The sequence below is a fragment of the Schistocerca nitens genome, chromosome 3 (assembly GCF_023898315.1).
Source record: "Schistocerca nitens isolate TAMUIC-IGC-003100 chromosome 3, iqSchNite1.1, whole genome shotgun sequence".
In the NCBI taxonomy this organism is placed as follows: Eukaryota; Metazoa; Arthropoda; class Insecta; order Orthoptera; family Acrididae; genus Schistocerca; species Schistocerca nitens.
Window position 1 is genome coordinate 317,627,407 of NC_064616.1, and position 18,757 is coordinate 317,646,163.

Genomic DNA, 18,757 nt, shown 5'->3' on the forward strand with positions numbered 1-18,757 from the left:
GAAAGCCTCTACAAGTTCTGAATTGTGTACAGTGTGTGTTTTAAAAGTTTAATGACGAATAATTGGCTAAGAACCATGTATTAACATCCTGGAAAATTTCGTTAACAGATCTTTCTAAAACTATACTAGATTTACTATTTATAACAATGTTTTCATCATCTGCCAACAAAACAAACTTAGCATCTGGTAATGTTATTGATGCAAGTTTAGTAATATACACAAGAAAAAGCAAGGACCCTAAGACTGAACCTTGGGTGACACAACATGTATTTAGTTTTCAATGGATGACGGCCAATAACTTAATACAAGACTCTTTCCTGTTAACACCCTTTGTTTCCTACCACAGAAATACCATGTCAATAATTTTTTGGCATTTTCTGTTACATCATAGTATTCTAATTCACTTGAAAGAATGTTGTGATCTACACGGTCACATTCCTTTCACAGACCACAGAATATACCAGTAGCCTGTAATTTATTGTCTAATGAGTTAAGTATATTCTTCCTGAAAATGTAAATGGCATACTCAATGTTGGAAACCTTTAGCAATCTGAAACGTGTGTCTGACAATTGTTATCTGTAATTATATGATTAAGATACCACATGTATATTACCTTTTTCTAACATTTTTGAACTGGCTGGCAAAAGTGAAATTAGATGGGAATTTGATGGTATTTATCTCCTTTCTCATACAGAGGCTTAACTTCAACCAATAGGAAATCATCCAATTATGAATGACTGGTTACACAAATAATGTATCATGTTACTAAAATTAAAAAGAAGCAGTTTAACTTTGTTGATATTTTATCATAACCACTACAAATTTTTTAATTTAAAGATTTTGTGGTAGACATTTTTTATGGTGTACTGAGGGTCTTATTCATGTAACTGAAGTTGTCTGGAATGGCTGATCTTACAAATTGCATGGCAGCATCTAATTTTAAAATTATCTCCTGCTCCTCGTTCAACATCGCCTCCTTCACTATATCCCATATTGTCTTTATTTTGTTACCTGGTGCAAAAGCTTTTCTTGTAATGTATTTGCTTCAATGCCTGTACTACTTTCTTCAATATTTTGCAGTATGTCATGTAATGAGCTATAGCATCAACACTGAAGCTCTTTCTGACTAAGAGGTATGTTGTTCTACAATATGCCTTTATTCTTTGCGTAATCTTTGGCATTTTTTTTTTTTTTTTTTACATTAGCATTTAGAGGCAAAAGTTTTCAAATAAATATGTAGTATTTTTCACTCATGTCATCAGCACTGTATACACCTGCATCAAAAAATGGTCACCTGGTCCGATTGCTCATGCTATCTGTTGGTAACATAAAAGTAAGAAGTAAGGTGAAACCCAATGCTTTCCACCCATATCAATAGGCTGAATAACAGTTCATCTAGATACATGAAGATTCTTGTGTGCCCATCAAGTGAGATGTTGACTGAGTGGAGATGGATCAGGATGGCTCCCCAATACTCTGCGTTTCTAGTAGTCCATGGCATAATGTGTAGCTTCCATCATCCTGAGAAAGAGGTGTTACACATTATTATAGTGGTGTGCATGTCCACAGGTGGCAACTCGATGTGTTCCGCGTAGAGAGAGTAAGAGAATACTTTGTGGTGCCACTGGTGTGCTCCGTCTCTGCCCCGTGCCTCATGCTACAGCCACTGACTACCCTGGTAACTGGGAAAAGTGGGGTGGTCGCTACACCTGGCCACTGTTTCTGCTTCTGACGATCCTAACAGAAGTTATATGCAAACAGAACTATCACTTCTTAAGGTAATACTTGTCTACGATTTATGACCCCCACAATGAATGCTACAGTGGCTAAGTCAACTTGCTATACATAAACCAATGTGATAAACAATGCTAAATGTTCTATGAGCGCCCCTAATGAGTACTATGTGCAAAAACAGCAGAATGACACTACTGGCTGTTGTGTCATGTGGTACACTGCTCCTTGTCATTGCCCATCACCCCTCCACTTGTCTTACATTCACATCACTATAGTTAGATGTGTAATTCAGTTGGTAATTAGTGTATTATACTATAATACAGTTTCTTAAGTGAAAAGAAAAATTACACAAATCATTATTTCATCTTTAATGTAAACAATACATAAAATTTCTGTTAAATATAAACATACACCAATAATTCAAACAATCATAATTCTCTCATACAATAACAAGAACATTTCTTCTCCCACAATACTTTACAAAATACATATACGACAGTCGTAATCCTCAGCTAATTTATATTAGCTGTTAACTACTTCCTGACAAAACGCTCCGAGACCCATACTTAACACTATCTTGTTCCAGTGGTACACTGTCCTTCTGAAAGAATATCCTTGCACTGCTCAGGGTATAGTACAGCAGATCAAATTCCTGAAATTAAAAGATGTATGTTAGTCACCTGATGTCAGCAATAAAAAACAATTACTTTGAAGATCACTAATTCTCTAACAAGTCAAACAGAATGCTGGGGTCAGAACATGAATGAAACAAACTTTTTTAAAATGTTGACTTATTGTCAAAATGAAGTATGCAACCTATTAAAATTTATTACAGCCAAGATCACTTAAAAGTTACAGTGTTCACTTGACTGGTTTCAGCATTTCGCTGCCAGCCTGTGTTGTGATTCATTCACTAATCGCTTCATCAAAATAAGTAAAAATTCCAGTTAAGTGGACTCGAGTCTTTTAAATATGTGAGGATATGACGTATTCATTGACATAGCTCATAAGATTTCATGATGTTCAGAATGCTTAACTGGAATTGTCATACAGGATGTGGCATTTAAAATTGTTTTTGTAAATATCTGAAAAATTACAGAATGTCATAAAAGTTGTTCATCTCGAAGAGGGACATCCAACGACACCAAACTTGGCTGCGTTGTGTCCTATCCCCAGAAGGCGGGAGGGTGTCACCTTTGAAATTGTAAATAGGACCCCCCCCCCTCTCTCTCTCTTTCTTGGGCATATTAAACTTTTATAAAACTAAAACTCTGCTCAATTTTTGCCCCACTGTGGAGGGGTACCCATCAGCCACAAGAATGATTTTACAAGTGGTGACACTCCCCCTCCCCCCCCCCCCCAAAAAAAAGGGCGCTCACAACACACACACACACACACACACACAGGGGAGCGAACCAGCTAGTATGTAAAACATTTGATTTGCAATTTTCTGTGACAGGTAGAACAGCCACCAGAGTGCAGTAGTGTTGTTTGTGTTTAGTGTTGTTAACAGGCCTATTACAGTATGCAAGTGGTGTGAACTGTATGAGATGCTGAGTGATCACTGAACAACATGGATATGCCACATACCCATGTGACACAGCATTATTGGCAGTATCTGGCTGACAGGTTGAATTGTGCAATGTCTGTGTTTTTGAGGCATTCGCATGTGAGAGGCTTTATGTTGGAATGCGTGGGAACGTGAGGGCAGCCTTACTCATCGTCAAGATTCCGGTCAACCATGTCTGGCAACCACAAGGGAGGCCAGCCTTCCTATCTGTGCCTGCCATCTAAGAACAAGTAATGGGTTCCCTGCATTGTTCTGTGTCATCCTGCGCCACTGCTCAGAGATCAGTAGCAACCAAACTAGGGAATTACTGTCTCGTGCGCAGGCTGCCATTAACACCACAACACAAATGGTTACATCTGGAGTGGTGCTATGACCAGGAAATTTGGGCTGCTGATGGATGGCATCACACTTTGCTCATGTTGGGTACCCAAAATTCTTACTGAACAGCACAAAAAACAATGGATTGGCACTGCACTTCAGTTTTTGACATGCTACAATGAAGAAGGCGATGGTTTTCTTTCTCGGATAGTCAAGGGGGATGAAACTTGCGTATTGTACGACACCCCTGAAACAAAACGGCAATCAATGGAATGGACGCACACTTCATCCCCAACGAAGGTTAAGCTTAAGCAAATCTGGACACCTTGAAAAGTCATGTGCACCATTTTTTTGGGACAGAAAAGGCATTTTGCTGATTGATTTCTTACCAAGAGGCCAAACAATCAATGCACATGGTTACTGCAAGACCATTAAGAAATTGTGCCACACAGTACAGAACAAGTGCTGAGGATTACTGTCAAAAGGTGGTGTTTTATTCCATAATAATGCCTGATCTCACACAGTGAATGTGACCGAACAACTCTTATGGGAATTTCACTGGGACACATTTGATCATCCCCCATGTAGCCCGGACCTCACTTCTAGCGACTTTTATCTCTTCTTACACCTAAAATCTGTCCATGGTGGTCAACACTTCAACGATGACGATGAGCTGAAAGAACATGTTACCACATGGTTGAATACACAGGCGACAAACTTCTATGAAGAAGGCATACAAGAACTTGTGCCAAGCTATGACAAGTGCCTACAAAATTTCGGAAGCTATGTAGGAAAGTTGTTTAACAGTTGTAGATTTTTGTACAATGAGTATTTTTTCTGTATCCATACACGTTTGTTTTATATAACCAAACGGAACTTACTTTGTGGACATACCTTGTATAGAGGAATTGCACTGCTCTGTATAGTACATAAAGTATTAGGAAAAATCATGGCAGGGCGACTCAGTCCAGGGAGAAGAAACAAATATTTTGAGGTGTGCTGATACATTGTACTTCTGTCAGAGACAACAAAGGACTTGGAAGAGCAGTTGAACAGAATGGACAGAGTCTTGAAAAGAGGATATAGGATTAACATCAACAAATACTAAATGAGGATAATGGAATGTACTTCTGGTGATGCTGAGGGAATAGATTAAGAAAGGAGACATTTAAAGTAGTAGATGAGTTTAGCTATTTGGGAAACAAAATAACTGATGATGGGCAAAATAGTGAGGATATAAAATGTAGGCTGGCATCGGCAAGTAAAGCGTTTCTGAAGAAGAGACATTTGTTAACACTGAGTATAGATTTAAGTGTCAGGAAGTCCTTTCTGAAAGTACTTGTATGGAGTGTAGCCATGTATGGAAGTGAAAAAATGGCTCTGAGCACAACGGGACTTAACATCTATGGTCATCAGTCCCCTAGACTTGGAACTACTTAAACCGAACTAACCTAAGGACATCACACACACGCCTGAGGCAGGATTTGAACCTGCAACTGTAGCAGCCGCGCTGTTCCGGACTGAAGCACCTAGAACCACTCGGCCACAGCAGTCAGCAGCAACATCGTACTGTACTTTGACTACATCATTACATAGAAACTGTACGCTATCAATAGGTATAGGAAGATGTTATGATATGAAGCTTACAATTGTTATCACTGGATGTACTACCTGTGCCAAGTGCACTGACAGTGTGATTGGTGAATGAATCTTCAAGCCAACAGCCTTAGTTCACATGTAAACAGTGTGTTTAAATATTGATCTGTAGTGATATATGTGAAAGATGTTAACGTTGGAACAGTTCACATAATTTATGTCCTTTCACTATGTGCTTCATTTTTGTATTCTTTTAGCTTTTGCAGTATCACTTGAGAATGTCCCAAAGGCCATAACTGCAAATGTGAAATAAATCATTTCTACAGTCAATGGCATATATAATGTCCTTTAAAAAATTCCACATGGCTGTGAAACCAAACAGAAGTTAACCAAATATTTCAATGGTTTTACAATGAGTTAACTGGATGGCAGCTACCGAGACACAGTTTGCCTTTCCTACTATTTGCAGAATATGCAATACATTCCACAGCTTCCACCTACTACACTAGAATTCTTTTTGAAATTGCTACAAAATTTTAGGCTAAAATGTGTATAAAATATAATTCACTGGTGCCATCTTGTCATGCATTCATTGTTTCAGGCATTACAATTGTATAGGATGTTACAATTATAATCTTTGTTTTAAGCTCAGATTAAAATGAATGAATTTTTCCTTGAGCCAGCCGCACAAAATGAACACTGATTTTACGAATAATAATAATAATAATAATAATAATAATAATAATGATGATGGTGATGATGATGATAGTTAACAATATTGAGTTTATAGAAGACTTTACTACAGATAATGGCCAGGGAATGAATTGATCTGGAATCATTCGCGGAAAACCCAATCTGGAATGAGAATTGGTGGACAAGACAGCAATCCGTAGCACACACACACACACACACACACACACACACACACACACACACACACACACACACAAAAGTAACACTGATGCATCTTGAATGCCCTGTACATGTCCAGTGAATATGAACATCGTATCTCATCAAGATGTTCTAGTTGCTTTTTTTAACATGCGTGTATTTTGTGCCTCTACTTTGTTATCCTAATATAAAATCTCACTCTACTATCAGCAGGAGCAGATTGTGGACAATGTAAGGCCAAGGTGGAAAGTTCTTGTGCACATGATGGACATTATTTTCTAGGTTTAATCTGCATTAATTCTTTGATATAGTCCTTTGTTAGTTAAATGTATAGCCTTATTTGAATTCAATGTACTAAGTGTGAGGTTTTCTCAGCAAGTCCATAACATTCCTAAAGTGCAATTCTGGATGATTCCCATCTATGAGGATTGAGACTAAGCAACGCCATACAACAGTGAACAATTTTAATAGTAAAAATCAGAAAATTAAGTTCAATATCAGACAGAGAATACTCTAAAGTCATTCTCTTTAAAATTTCAGAACACCGAAGTAACAATTTTCAAATATATACTGAAATTACTTATTATTAGAGCTAGAAAATTGAATCTTTATACATAGCTACAGAATTACAAGAAAGTAACAACAACATGTGCCATACTTTTACAAACTGAATATTGGTCTAGTAATTTGATAAATTACACAGTTACGATGATGCTCAACACAGTGGTTTCTGTTTTGAATCCTGGTGGTGAAAGAAAATTTTACGAACGGTATATTGGCGGCAAGGGGAGGAAATGTGGGTATTTAAAGTACTTGATCACTGGACTTTGCACCACTTCCCTGGGTAAAGTCCCACACCTGCCTGCAGTGTCCCATGGCATCTAGGCATAGCCATAGCCGCCGACGCCGCCGCCGCCGCCGCCGCCGCCGCCACCACCACCACCAAACATATATAAAATACTACCACAGCTGCATTGATGACAATCCCTGATTTTCACTGCCAGTTATGTTCACTGAACATCTTTGGAAGATATAAAAACAGGGTCAATATCATGTGCACCAATGCACTCCATTAGAGCCCAGGCACCTCTCACCTGAGGATGTTCAATGAATGTAACTGGTTTCCTCATCTGCCAGCATTCGGTGAAATGGTCTCAGTGTTTTCTAATAGTGTGTGTTCTTGAGTAAAAGTCTCTCGGTGTACATGCAGCGTCAATTCAGGATAAAACTCCAAGCTTTCAACCACTACCTCCATGGTCGTCGTCAGGGCTAAAACTGACTGTCATGCATATAAAAGTGGGAACTCACTAGTTCACGACACTCAGTTCTAGCCCTGACGACGACCATGGAGGTAGTGGTCGAAAGCTTAGAGTTTTATCCTGAATTGACGCGGCATGTACACCGAGAGATTTTTACTCAAGCAATACGTCGCGAAAGACTTCGTAGCCATAACAGTGTGTGTTCTTGAACTTAAGAAACTGAGTACTGCAAGTCTGTGCCTAAAGGTAACAGGCATCATTTTTATTTGTTGTTTCCATTGTTTGCAGCTTTTAGTTTTTGTAGTGTAGCTTACTGCCACCTGCATTGCCACAGTCGTGTAGTTCTGAATATTGTAAGGTAACCACTTGCGCTAGCATATCTTTGTCAGGTGCCAGCTTCCACTCGTGAACTGCCAGAAGAGTAGATCCTTTGTTTTGTCTGAAAGCATGCAGTAAACTAGTGTCTGTGACAGACTCAATGTTCTCTCCTTCAAATGGGAAAATATGTTGTTTGTGCCAAGTTACATAGGGAAAAATGATGGTTTGAGGAATCCTCTGCCGGCCACTTAACTGTGCATTACAGAGTAGTCATGTAGGTGTAGATTCAGATGTAGATGTAGAAGCTTGTGTTCATGTTCTTAAGTTTGATAGTTGTAAGGGGTCCGCAGGCCCTTACTACTAAATTTGCGCTCACACAGGTCGACAGGGCAACTATCGAGTAGTGTGTGTGCAGGTCGCGAGAGCTAGAGGGGGTTCACCGGAGTGCCGAGTGCTGCTTGGGTAGATTCCCGCGAGGCGGGAAGAACTGGGCGGAGAGCAGTTAGTGTGGAGAGTGCGGAGTCAGGGTGTGGTAGGTTCCCGCGAGGCGGGCAGAGCTGTGCAGAAGCCAGCAGTTGAATTAATGCAAATTACCGGCAAAGGGAGTGGCCATCGCCGTGGTTTAACCCCTTTTGTGTTAGTATTATACGGGAAAGTGAGAAAGTTTAATTACAGAGTGATTTCAGTGATATTAAGTGCCGTCATTGAACTTCCGCGTCTACCGCGCCGGCATTACTTGGATTACAGTGATTGGATGTTGCGTGTGACGATTAAGAATAACTAGAGAAACCTGTGCTGAGATTAGCCGTCATTTACAGTGTATTGACGAAGGCAGTGGCTGTCTCCTTATTTTGTGCTTTGCTAAGAATATAGATCTTGTTTGTGAAACTGTGTTGTGTCCTTCTTACCACCAAACAGTACTTATTACAGTATTTGCGAAGGACAATACGGAATGTAACATCCCCTGAGCAGTCCAATCAGATTGCCAGCCCATTAGGTACACGGTCACATTAATCAATTATCTAATTTTGGGCTGCTATTCAGATCCCGAACGAGCGGGAATAACAACAATAAAATATAAAGGGCATGTTACACCCTTGGCGACCGTGACAGGACAAGTGCAATTTTCGGACGAGTCGTACTAATTTTTCAATGTGGAATCGGGACAGTGCATGAACGATAAAATCGCGATAAGGAACAGTGCATTTTTTGAACAATACGAAGTAATAATATCTCACGATTGTGACTAAACTGTTTTTCTTGCCATATTAAATAGAACAATAGCGTCAATAAACTGTGTTGTAAAGTGCAAATGCGAAAATCCGCGCCAAAAACTGTGAAAAGTGGACACTAAAGAGAGACACGTGTGGACAGTAAAATAGCGAGACGAGCCAAGACTTCGTCACACAAGTTGTTAGAAAGGTGTTTAATGATAAGATGTTGACTGAAATTGCTTTTTGAACGGTGAAAATCGGACGGTTTCGTGTGGACCCATAAACTGTTATGCTGACGATAATGTATTGTGGCGACGCAATTAGTGAGTGACGTCACGCAGACTCGTGTAGCAGTGGCACCAAAGAGCTTCGATCCGCGAGGTGATTTCACACGACACCACGGCGAGCGACGCGACTTCAAGATACCGAGAGCAATCCCAACATCTAGGGGCCGAACTACAAACTACGCCCGCCTACAGCGCCACGGAGCGGCCGACGGGGAACTACGTCGCCTTGCAGCTGATCTTCAACTTCACGTGAGCTCCAGCGGCGGCACAGCCACGCCCATCTCAAACGTCAAAACATCGCGACTCGCGGTAACGTCGGTTGGTGAGTGAAGACGACGGGGTAACATAACAATAAATTGCAGTGTGCAATATTCGCGATAAATAAACAGTTTTTAACTGATATTTACATTAGGAAAAGTGCTCAATTGCAGTAATTTCAGAAAAGTTGCGAAACATACTCGGAAGTCTAGCATGCTTACTTATGCATACTGCACTGTATAAATGGTAATTGTTTTGGTAATTTTGCATTTATAGATTTTGTGAGTGTTATGATTATCTTGTTTGAAACATTTTTACATAAACTGTGTATGTGGAAATTGTTATTGGAAAGTATTAGGTTTTTGAGAGCTGTTATGTTCCGTACTCATGTATGTTGTATCATTTTGGGGATTAACTGAAAGGATTGCAGGTACTGTTTGATTAGTTTCATGATAATTAGGAGTGTTTTGGGTTATTGGAGGTTATTTTGTATTACTTGCCTGGGCATTAAATATAAACCAAACATGTCTTCTGAAGATAAGCAGGTCTGTGAGGCAATAGTTGAAAGGAAAGGGATAGGACAGGAAGACAGAGATGATTCAGGAATCAGTGATTGTGGATTGTCATTAGGAAGCCCATCAGCACATTCAACTAGTTACCCTGAGACACCGGGACAAGCGATGAGAGCTAGGCCAGTTTCAGAAGATACAGATATACGATCGATGTTGGCAACGTTGCTAAAAGAAACTAGAGAGAGGGAAGAAAGAATGCTCAAATCATTAGAGGAATATTCACAAGAACTCAGAGAATCAATAGAGAAGAGTTCACAAGAATTCAGAGAATCATTTAGGAAAGGTTTGCAAGAAACGAGAGAATCATTAAAGGAAAATTTACAAGAAACTATAGTACAAGAAATTAGAACCTCGTACACAAAGACGGAATGTAATCTGAGGAAGGAAATGCAGGAGTTACCAGAACGAATGAAGATGAACGTCGACGAGAGAGAAAGTAAGCTACAGAAGAATATAGACCAGGTCCAGGGAGACGTGGAGAAGATGGAAGGAGAGTTAACAGAGAAGATAGAAGAAGATGTTGAAGAAACTAAAACCGAATTGGGAGAAAAGATCACCGAGGTGATGCCGATGCAGAAACAATGCAACGATATGGTTGAGGGGATAGGAGAGAAGCTAAACCAATTGGCAGTCAATCCGAGAAATGCTATAGCCGTACAGCGAGAAGAAGATGACCAGTGGGGTGCAATCGAAGGTGAGGCCTTCACTTGTAAAATCAAGAAGAAGAAAGGGACTACGGATAATGATCAGTTTGAAGGAAGATTATTGAAGAAATGCTGGCCCAAAAGTCGTCAGTGTGCAACACTTGAGGACCCACTACGATGCAGACCACTTAGTAATTGGAAAGGAACGTCGGAAGAATTTGCCAAACATTTGTGGAAATGGAACGAGATTTTGGAACAACCCCTGAATGATAACGTCATGGTATCTGCGATAAAAAGAAGATTGAATCAGAAAAGGCAAGGAACCGTATCCAGGAGCCTAATAAAAGGTAGAGAGGCCTTAATGAAGATACTGGAGCAGTTGGAGTCTATTAGATCACAGGAACACAAGCAAGCTAATGATCGAAACAGAGAAGGGAGTAATGACCCAAGGATTCATATTAATCATTCGTCTGATTTCCGAGGAAGAGGCGGAGGAATCGAAAAACCGAAGGACACTCCAGGTGAGGTCCGGTCAAAAGTGAGGGCTATAAGGACCCGAATGAACCTGCTAAGACATGGTTAGGACATTTTGGCTGTAAAATGGACCTTTGAAAGAGGGAAGGGTTTGTTTACATAGTGTTTTGTGATATATTACAATTAGAATTGCATATTTCATGTCAAAGACTATCTAAGAATGAATATAAAACCTGTAATAGCTAAATGGTAGTGTAGAATTCATATATTCTGCGTTTAGGTAATAATTTTTGAGTATATATGTTGTGTGTTATCATTTGATATTGGACTAGAGAGGACTATAGCTGGTTGAAATGAAAAAAATTGTAATATTATGCCATTTATGTGATGTAATAACCTTTTGTAGAAATTGTTGTGGAGGTAGCCCACTACCGGAGTCCAGGACTATCTTGACAAATTGTAAATTCATTAATTATTTGTATTGTGTGTACTGTTTAAATGTAGCCCTGTTTTAAATCCCTTGCCGATTCTTTTTCACCTGCGGTTCAAAAGAAGTTTTTGAGGGCGGGGATGTAAGGGGTCCGCAGGCCCTTACTACTAAATTTGCGCTCACACAGGTCGACAGGGCAACTATCGAGTAGTGTGTGTGCAGGTCGCGAGAGCTAGAGGGGGTTCACCGGAGTGCCGAGTGCTGCTTGGGTAGATTCCCGCGAGGCGGGAAGAACTGGGCGGAGAGCAGTTAGTGTGGAGAGTGCGGAGTCAGGGTGTGGTAGGTTCCCGCGAGGCGGGCAGAGCTGTGCAGAAGCCAGCAGTTGAATTAATGCAAATTACCGGCAAAGGGAGTGGCCATCGCCGTGGTTTAACCCCTTTTGTGTTAGTATTATACGGGAAAGTGAGAAAGTTTAATTACAGAGTGATTTCAGTGATATTAAGTGCCGCCATTGAACTTCCGCGTCTACCGCGCCGGCATTACTTGGATTACAGTGATTGGATGTTGCGTGTGACGATTAAGAATAACTAGAGAAACCTGTGCTGAGATTAGCCGTCATTTACAGTGTATTGACGAAGGCAGTGGCTGTCTCCTTATTTTGTGCTTTGCTAAGAATATAGATCTTGTTTGTGAAACTGTGTTGTGTCCTTCTTACCACCAAACAGTACTTATTACAGTATTTGCGAAGGACAATACGGAATGTAACATCCCCTGAGCAGTCCAATCCGATTGCCAGCCCATTAGGTACACGGTCACATTAATCAATTATATAATTTTGGGCTGCTATTCAGATCCCGAACGAGCGGATAAATAATAAGGGCATGTTACATAGTGCAAGTATTTTTCTTAAAGACAGCAAGTTTCATTTTTATAAATTTTTTACCTATTGTTTTTATTTGAAATTTAGCAGTAAGAGGGATAGGAAATGTGCATGCTGTGTGCAGGCACAGGAGGAGCTCGCCATAGTCTGTGAACTGTTGGAAGATGCTGTTGATTGTGGTCAGCCCTCTGCAGGCTTTTGGTGTAGCGATGGCGGAGAAAGTGTCATGTTGCATGGGACACCTCAAATGTTGCTCGTTCCACTTTCGGGCTCGGCTGAGGCACCTTCCAATGTACTTGATGCGGGGCAGCCACTATCACCACAGAGTGAATGGCAGGTTGTAGTGTATTTGCGGCATTTGAGGTGGAGCCTCAGTGTATGAACTGGCTATGTGGCCTTGCCCATTCACCCACTGAGTGGACAAATGGCCATTTCTACAGCAGGTCTGAGCAGGCACACAGGGAGAGGCGGTTTGTTAGTTATCAGTAACTCCAATGTTAGGTGAGTTATGGAGCTCCTTAGGAAATAGCATCCAGGGCTGGATGCAAGTCTGATGTACACTCAGTATGTCTGCTGGGTGACCTCAGCCAAGACTGGAAGAGGACTGCCAGCGAATATCAAGGGTGCAGAGTGCAGTCATCTTTAATTTGTGGCTCATGTTGACACCAATGGTTGGTTCAAATGGCTCTGAGCACTATGGGACTCAACTGCTGTGGTCATTAGTCCCCTAGAACTTAGAACTACTTAAACCTAACTAACCTAAGGACATCACAAACATCCATGCCCGAGGCAGGATTCGAACCTGCGACCGTAGCAGTCGCACGGTTCCGGACTGCGCGCCTAGAACCGCGAGACCACCGCGGCCGGCGACACCAATGGTGCCTGTTGCTTGGGTCCTGAGACCACCCTCAATTCATATGGTCTACTGGCTGAAGTGGTGAAGACTAGTGGCCTCACTCATGGGGTGCTAGCATAGCTCAGAATTTGTAGTTTCGTACCCAGAAACTGATCAGGGTCCTATGATTTGGATCCAAGTGGAGGGTCTCAACCACAGACTGTCAATTCTGTGATGGTCTTGGCTGCAAATTTCTGAACCTGTGTTACGGTGTCGAGAATCGTAGGACATCTCTCAATAGATCAGGTGTGCAACATACAGAGCCAGCAGCTACTTGGGTAGCAGAGGACTTACAGAGTACACAATAGTTTGAAATCCTGAGATGAACATTCACCAGTCAATAAACAGAGAGCAAAATCAGATCACATACAGACTCTTTGAATGTTGAATTTTTAACAGTACATTGCCAACACATTTGTAACGAATTTCCTGAATTCAGCACCCTCCAGGAAAGCTGTCACTCTCAAATTATACTCAGAACCAAGAGCTGGATGAACCTCAAAGTAGGAAGCTCCAAAATATTTAATGAGGCATGGAATGTATATTGAAAAGCCTGATTGGACAACACAGGAAGGGGGTGTTACTGCAATAGACTAAAGTATTGTGTCTACTGAGGTCAAAATTGAGCCTGACAGCGAGTAAGTAGCCTAGGTGAACTCAAGTTTATCACTGAATATTTTTACTGGCCACCAAATTCTACTGTAGCAGTTGTAGAATCATTCGAAGAAAGTTTATGCTCAGTAGTTGGAGTTTACTTTAACCTACCAAGCAAAAACTAGGACATCTGTGGATTCATAGCAGGTGGTAAGAACGGACAGACTTTTGAAGTAGTTCGAAACATGTTTTCCAAAAACTATCTTTAGCAGCTAGTTCAGCAGCTCATATGAAATGAAAATGCATTAGACCTTGCAGCTAGGAACAGGTCAGACATTACTGACAGTGCCAGTAGAGACACAGGGATTAGTGATCAAGATACAGTGACAAAGTTAACAATCTGCCAAGAAGGCTAGGAGACTATTTACGCTGGAAATAACAGACAAGCTGTTATAAGCATCCTGTTAAGACAATGAGTGGACGTTATTTAGTTAAAATAAGATGGAAATATAGCAGGCTTGGTAATGCAGTCCCGTCCAATGAGTGCTTCCTGTTCCAACTCTAATGTCCCAGTGATGTTACAGCCATGCCACAGACACTCAACCAATTGCAGGGATGACTGGCAGTCAGTGGTGATAGCGACTAGTGAACCCTACGTACTCTCTAACACTAAGCGTGAACATTATGTGACATAAACTACTAAAACTTTGATTTTCATCCCGTTGTCTGTCTCTTATGCTGAGCACATTTAATTAACTGTGTAGAAGAAAATCTACTGCCAAATTACATGTTGACCCAAAAAAAAGATTTCATTTTAAGAGTGAAGTTTACAAGTTATGGGTACCTGAATAACTTCAAAAATTGCACCATTTCTTTTTGTTATGGATACCATGAATGGATCTTCTGTGAATTGCACACTTCCTACTGATGATAACTTCTATGAATACGAAAACTAACTTTCATTGAATTATTAGTGAAAATTCTCTCCAACACTAGACATTAAAAATCTTTAAAAAACTCTCAAACTCATGAAAGACTTCATCAATAACAGAAGTAAATCCCTAAAACTATGTATTCTTATTTCATTCACAGCAACTCTCAGGAAACAACAACTTTTTCTTGTTTAGTTGAAATTTAAACAATACGAGTTCATTAATACCCACAATTTTAAACATGGCTGACATCAGCAACCGTAAATAAGTTTTCAATATATAAAGTATACAGCCAACCAGTTGCATAAGTTTGAGAAAATACCCTTAACCAGGTTTTGATACCACTGATGGTATCTTTTTCAGGTGGGAATCCCCTACATGTTTAAACATATTACAAAATAAATTTCTAAAATACTTAATACTTGACCACAATGACAAGGAGAACATGGAACAAAACTGGTACTTACATAAATTACATGGCGTTAAAATTGTAAACATATATGATGCGCTAAGGGGCTCAAGTCCAACAGCAGAAAATATTAAGTCCTTCATGAAAGAAAGAAAGAAAAAAAAAAAAAAATATTTAACAGAACAAACATTAGATTGAACATTTGGCAACTAGTTACAATGCCAGGTAAACATGGTGTAATGTGCTCCACTTTCTAGGCACTAGTAGCATGATATGCTTAACTGTATGAAATATGTAACTGTTACAGTAATACATCAGTATGACACATATTTAGATGTATTCGTACATGATATAAAAACAGGTTGTATAAAAGATACACAAGAAATAAAATATTTTTTATAAAAATGACTATGACAATAAGAAACGAAAATGAGTAAAGTGATTAATTACAAACACATGCCGAGAACAAAGAATGAACTGTAGCAGGATATTTTTTATCAAGATTTTACAACAAGCAAAAAGGAGGAGGAAATTTTTACACAAACTATACAAAACAGAATGTGGTACATAGCACCATCTGCTGTACAATCTGGAAGCGAGTACAGAGTCCACAAAGGATAGGGAGGAACAATGGTTCTGAAATGGAAGTGAACTGAAACATGAACCAACGTATCCAAGTTGCGTGCAGTGGGTTAAAGGTGTTAGAGCGGGCGTCATGTAACTTGGTGGGTGAGGACTGGATGCGCAGTAGCATGGGCATCACGTGACCTGCTGACCAATAGAGTCAGTCAGCCATAGCGAGCGCCCGATTTAATGTGGTTCTGTGCGGAGCAAGTTTATGACTGGTTTTAGCATTGTGTGTGGTGCTTTTTCGGAACTTATTGCAAGGCATTGTGGTAATATCAGTGGAAACAGCAAATCTCACCCAGTATTACACAGACAGGTGAGAGAAGTAATATTTCGCATGTATCAGTTCTTTAGATGGGAGCTGGAAGCGGCAGTCACAGCTGACAAAAAAGCATCGCTCAGTGTTGCCAAGTGCCAAGAATGAACAGCTGAGGTGTGTGGTGTCGGTTTGAGAACTGTACGACGGATCGCCAGTGAAGCCAAAGCATCTACTGAAGAGAACCAATCACCAATTTTTAAGTCGCCTGGTAAGAGCCGAAATCGAAAGAAATTTGTAAGTGAACTCTTATGATTTCAGCAAGAATATGTTACGGCGCAAAATATTCGACATGTATAGCAACAAAATATTCGACATGTATAGCAAAGGTGAATATCCTACGGCAGATAAATTATGTTCCTACATGAAAGAAGCCGAAAGTTTCAATGGCAGCAAATCTACCATGCTCAGAATATTAAGGGAGATGGGATTTAAATACAGAAAGAGCAATGATGGAAGAAAATTGCTCTTAGAGAGAAGTGACATTGTAGCAGCAAGAACTGTGTTCTTGAGAGAAATGCAAGAGATAAAACAAGCCGAAAAACCACTTATTTATTATCTCGATGAAACATACGTTCACCAGAACCATTTAAGACCACTGTGTTGGAAGACAAGTGAAGATGTTGGTGGCCTGAAGGTTCCTGTGGGAAAATGGAGATGCCTTATTGTGCTGTTTCTGCAGAAACAAGCTTCATACCAGAGAGTAAATTAATAATTGAAGCATTGAAGATGAAGAAATCAGATGACTATAAGTCTGAAATGACATATGCTGTCTTCAAGCGGTGGTTTGTTTAATAGCTACTTCCGTACATGGCAGTAGGCTCCTACTTCAAATACCAGGAAAGATGAAATTATTTCATGGTTGTCGTCTAATGGAATTCCTCACACAGCATCACAGATCAGGGCCGAGTTACTCATGCTAGTAAATACATACAAGCCTAAATACCGCACTTACGAGATAGATGAACTGGCAAGACAGCATGGTCACCGAGTAATCAGGTTACCACCATACCACTGCCACTACAATCGTATTGAGCTGGTATGTGTGCAAGTTAAAGCCCATATCTCAGAAAGAAACAGCACCTTCCGAATTTCTGACATGGAAAGACTAACACATGAAGCAGTGAACAACGTAAGCATATCTGCATGGGCACACTGTGGATAGACATTCGGTAACAGTCCAGGAAGAAGATTTTAAAAAGAAAATCTACAAGATTAGGTGATGGAGCCTATCATAATTAATCTTCACGATTCGGATTCATCTTTATCAGACAGCGAGGATGAAAATGATGTTTTGGGATACCTGAGACAGTACTGCAATGCTGCGGTAAGCATTTAAACATATATTGTAAATCATAAGCAGTGGCACCGACTTGGGGGGGCAAGGTACTTTGTGCCCCCCCCCCCCAATAGTTAAAAGTAGAGGCCACACCTCTCACCCCCCCCCCTCCCTCCCCAATATTCAAACATGCATTTCTCACCGCTCTCCCCCCCTTCCTCATCCTTTACTGGGAAATTTGTTAAAACTTTCACATACATTTTTGCATAAAAGTATGTAATGATTATGCAGGAAGAAAATACTGATTTTATGAGCTATTGCGTATTCCTTTCTGCTACTCCTCCAACCTCTGCATATGACGAACTGTCATGACAGAGTTTGTCCCCTGCATCTGTACTATTTGCACACTTTTACTGTACGGAGGTATGCAGGAAAGCTCACCATGAGCTCGCAGCGCTTTGGCTGCTAGGACGAGCTCCACTTCCTCCCACAGCAACCTGCTGGCAGCTTGTAAAAGATACTAATGAGCAATAGTGACACCGAATTTGATGGCGATCGCTAGAAGGACTAGGTAACATTAAAGACTCTTCATTCATTTTTGTAAATTCTATTGAAAATCACTAGATACAACACCACACAAATCAGTACCGGCTCCAGGGATTTTGCCGCCCCTTGTGAACATGTCAAGCGCCCTCCCCCCTTTTTCGACATAGTCAAATTTTCCCACAATATATTTCACACATGACACCTTATTTTCACATATCACACTCATTCGTCTCTTTGTTGTGAATATGTCTTTAAGATCAAAGCAGCAGTCAGTGATACGTTTACAGTGCAATACATTTTAAGCCATTTTTGTTGGAGGAAACATTTCTTTCGTAAATCGGAACACACTGTTTCTGTACCATAAATAATTTTCAATAAGACCCTTGATTTTATGAATAATTTGTATTTCCAATTTATTCTCACATTCCTTCATTTATGCCACTCTGAAATCTTTTCATTTGTGACTTCAGCATACAGCCTAAGAGCCTTTCTATTTCCACCTTCAATCAATACACTGGTATCATCTGCAAATAGGACTGGTTTGGAGTGTCAAATATGTAGATGGAAACGCAAAGTTATCTGTCAAATGCAGTACCTAATAAAATTATTCTTGCCCCAAGATCTGACTATCTGCTACTGAATACTTATTTTGGAAGCTGTATGATTTTTTAATCTTTCCATGAAGAAACCCAGCAAGGGGTACCATGAATTAA

The 18,757-nt window shown here is 40.3% G+C and overlaps 1 protein-coding gene across 1 annotated transcript in view; it reads right to left on the reverse strand.

Moving 5' to 3' along the window:
- Positions 1 to 2,079: 2,079 nt before the first annotated feature.
- Positions 2,080 to 18,757, reverse strand: part of LOC126248287 (WASH complex subunit 4) — a 190,015-nt gene continuing 173,337 nt past the window's right edge. The window contains exon 19 of the mRNA XM_049949137.1: positions 2,080 to 2,387. Within this exon, the coding sequence (XP_049805094.1) occupies positions 2,265 to 2,387 (123 nt within the window). The 3' untranslated portion in view covers positions 2,080 to 2,264. The remainder of the gene's footprint in view (positions 2,388 to 18,757) is intronic.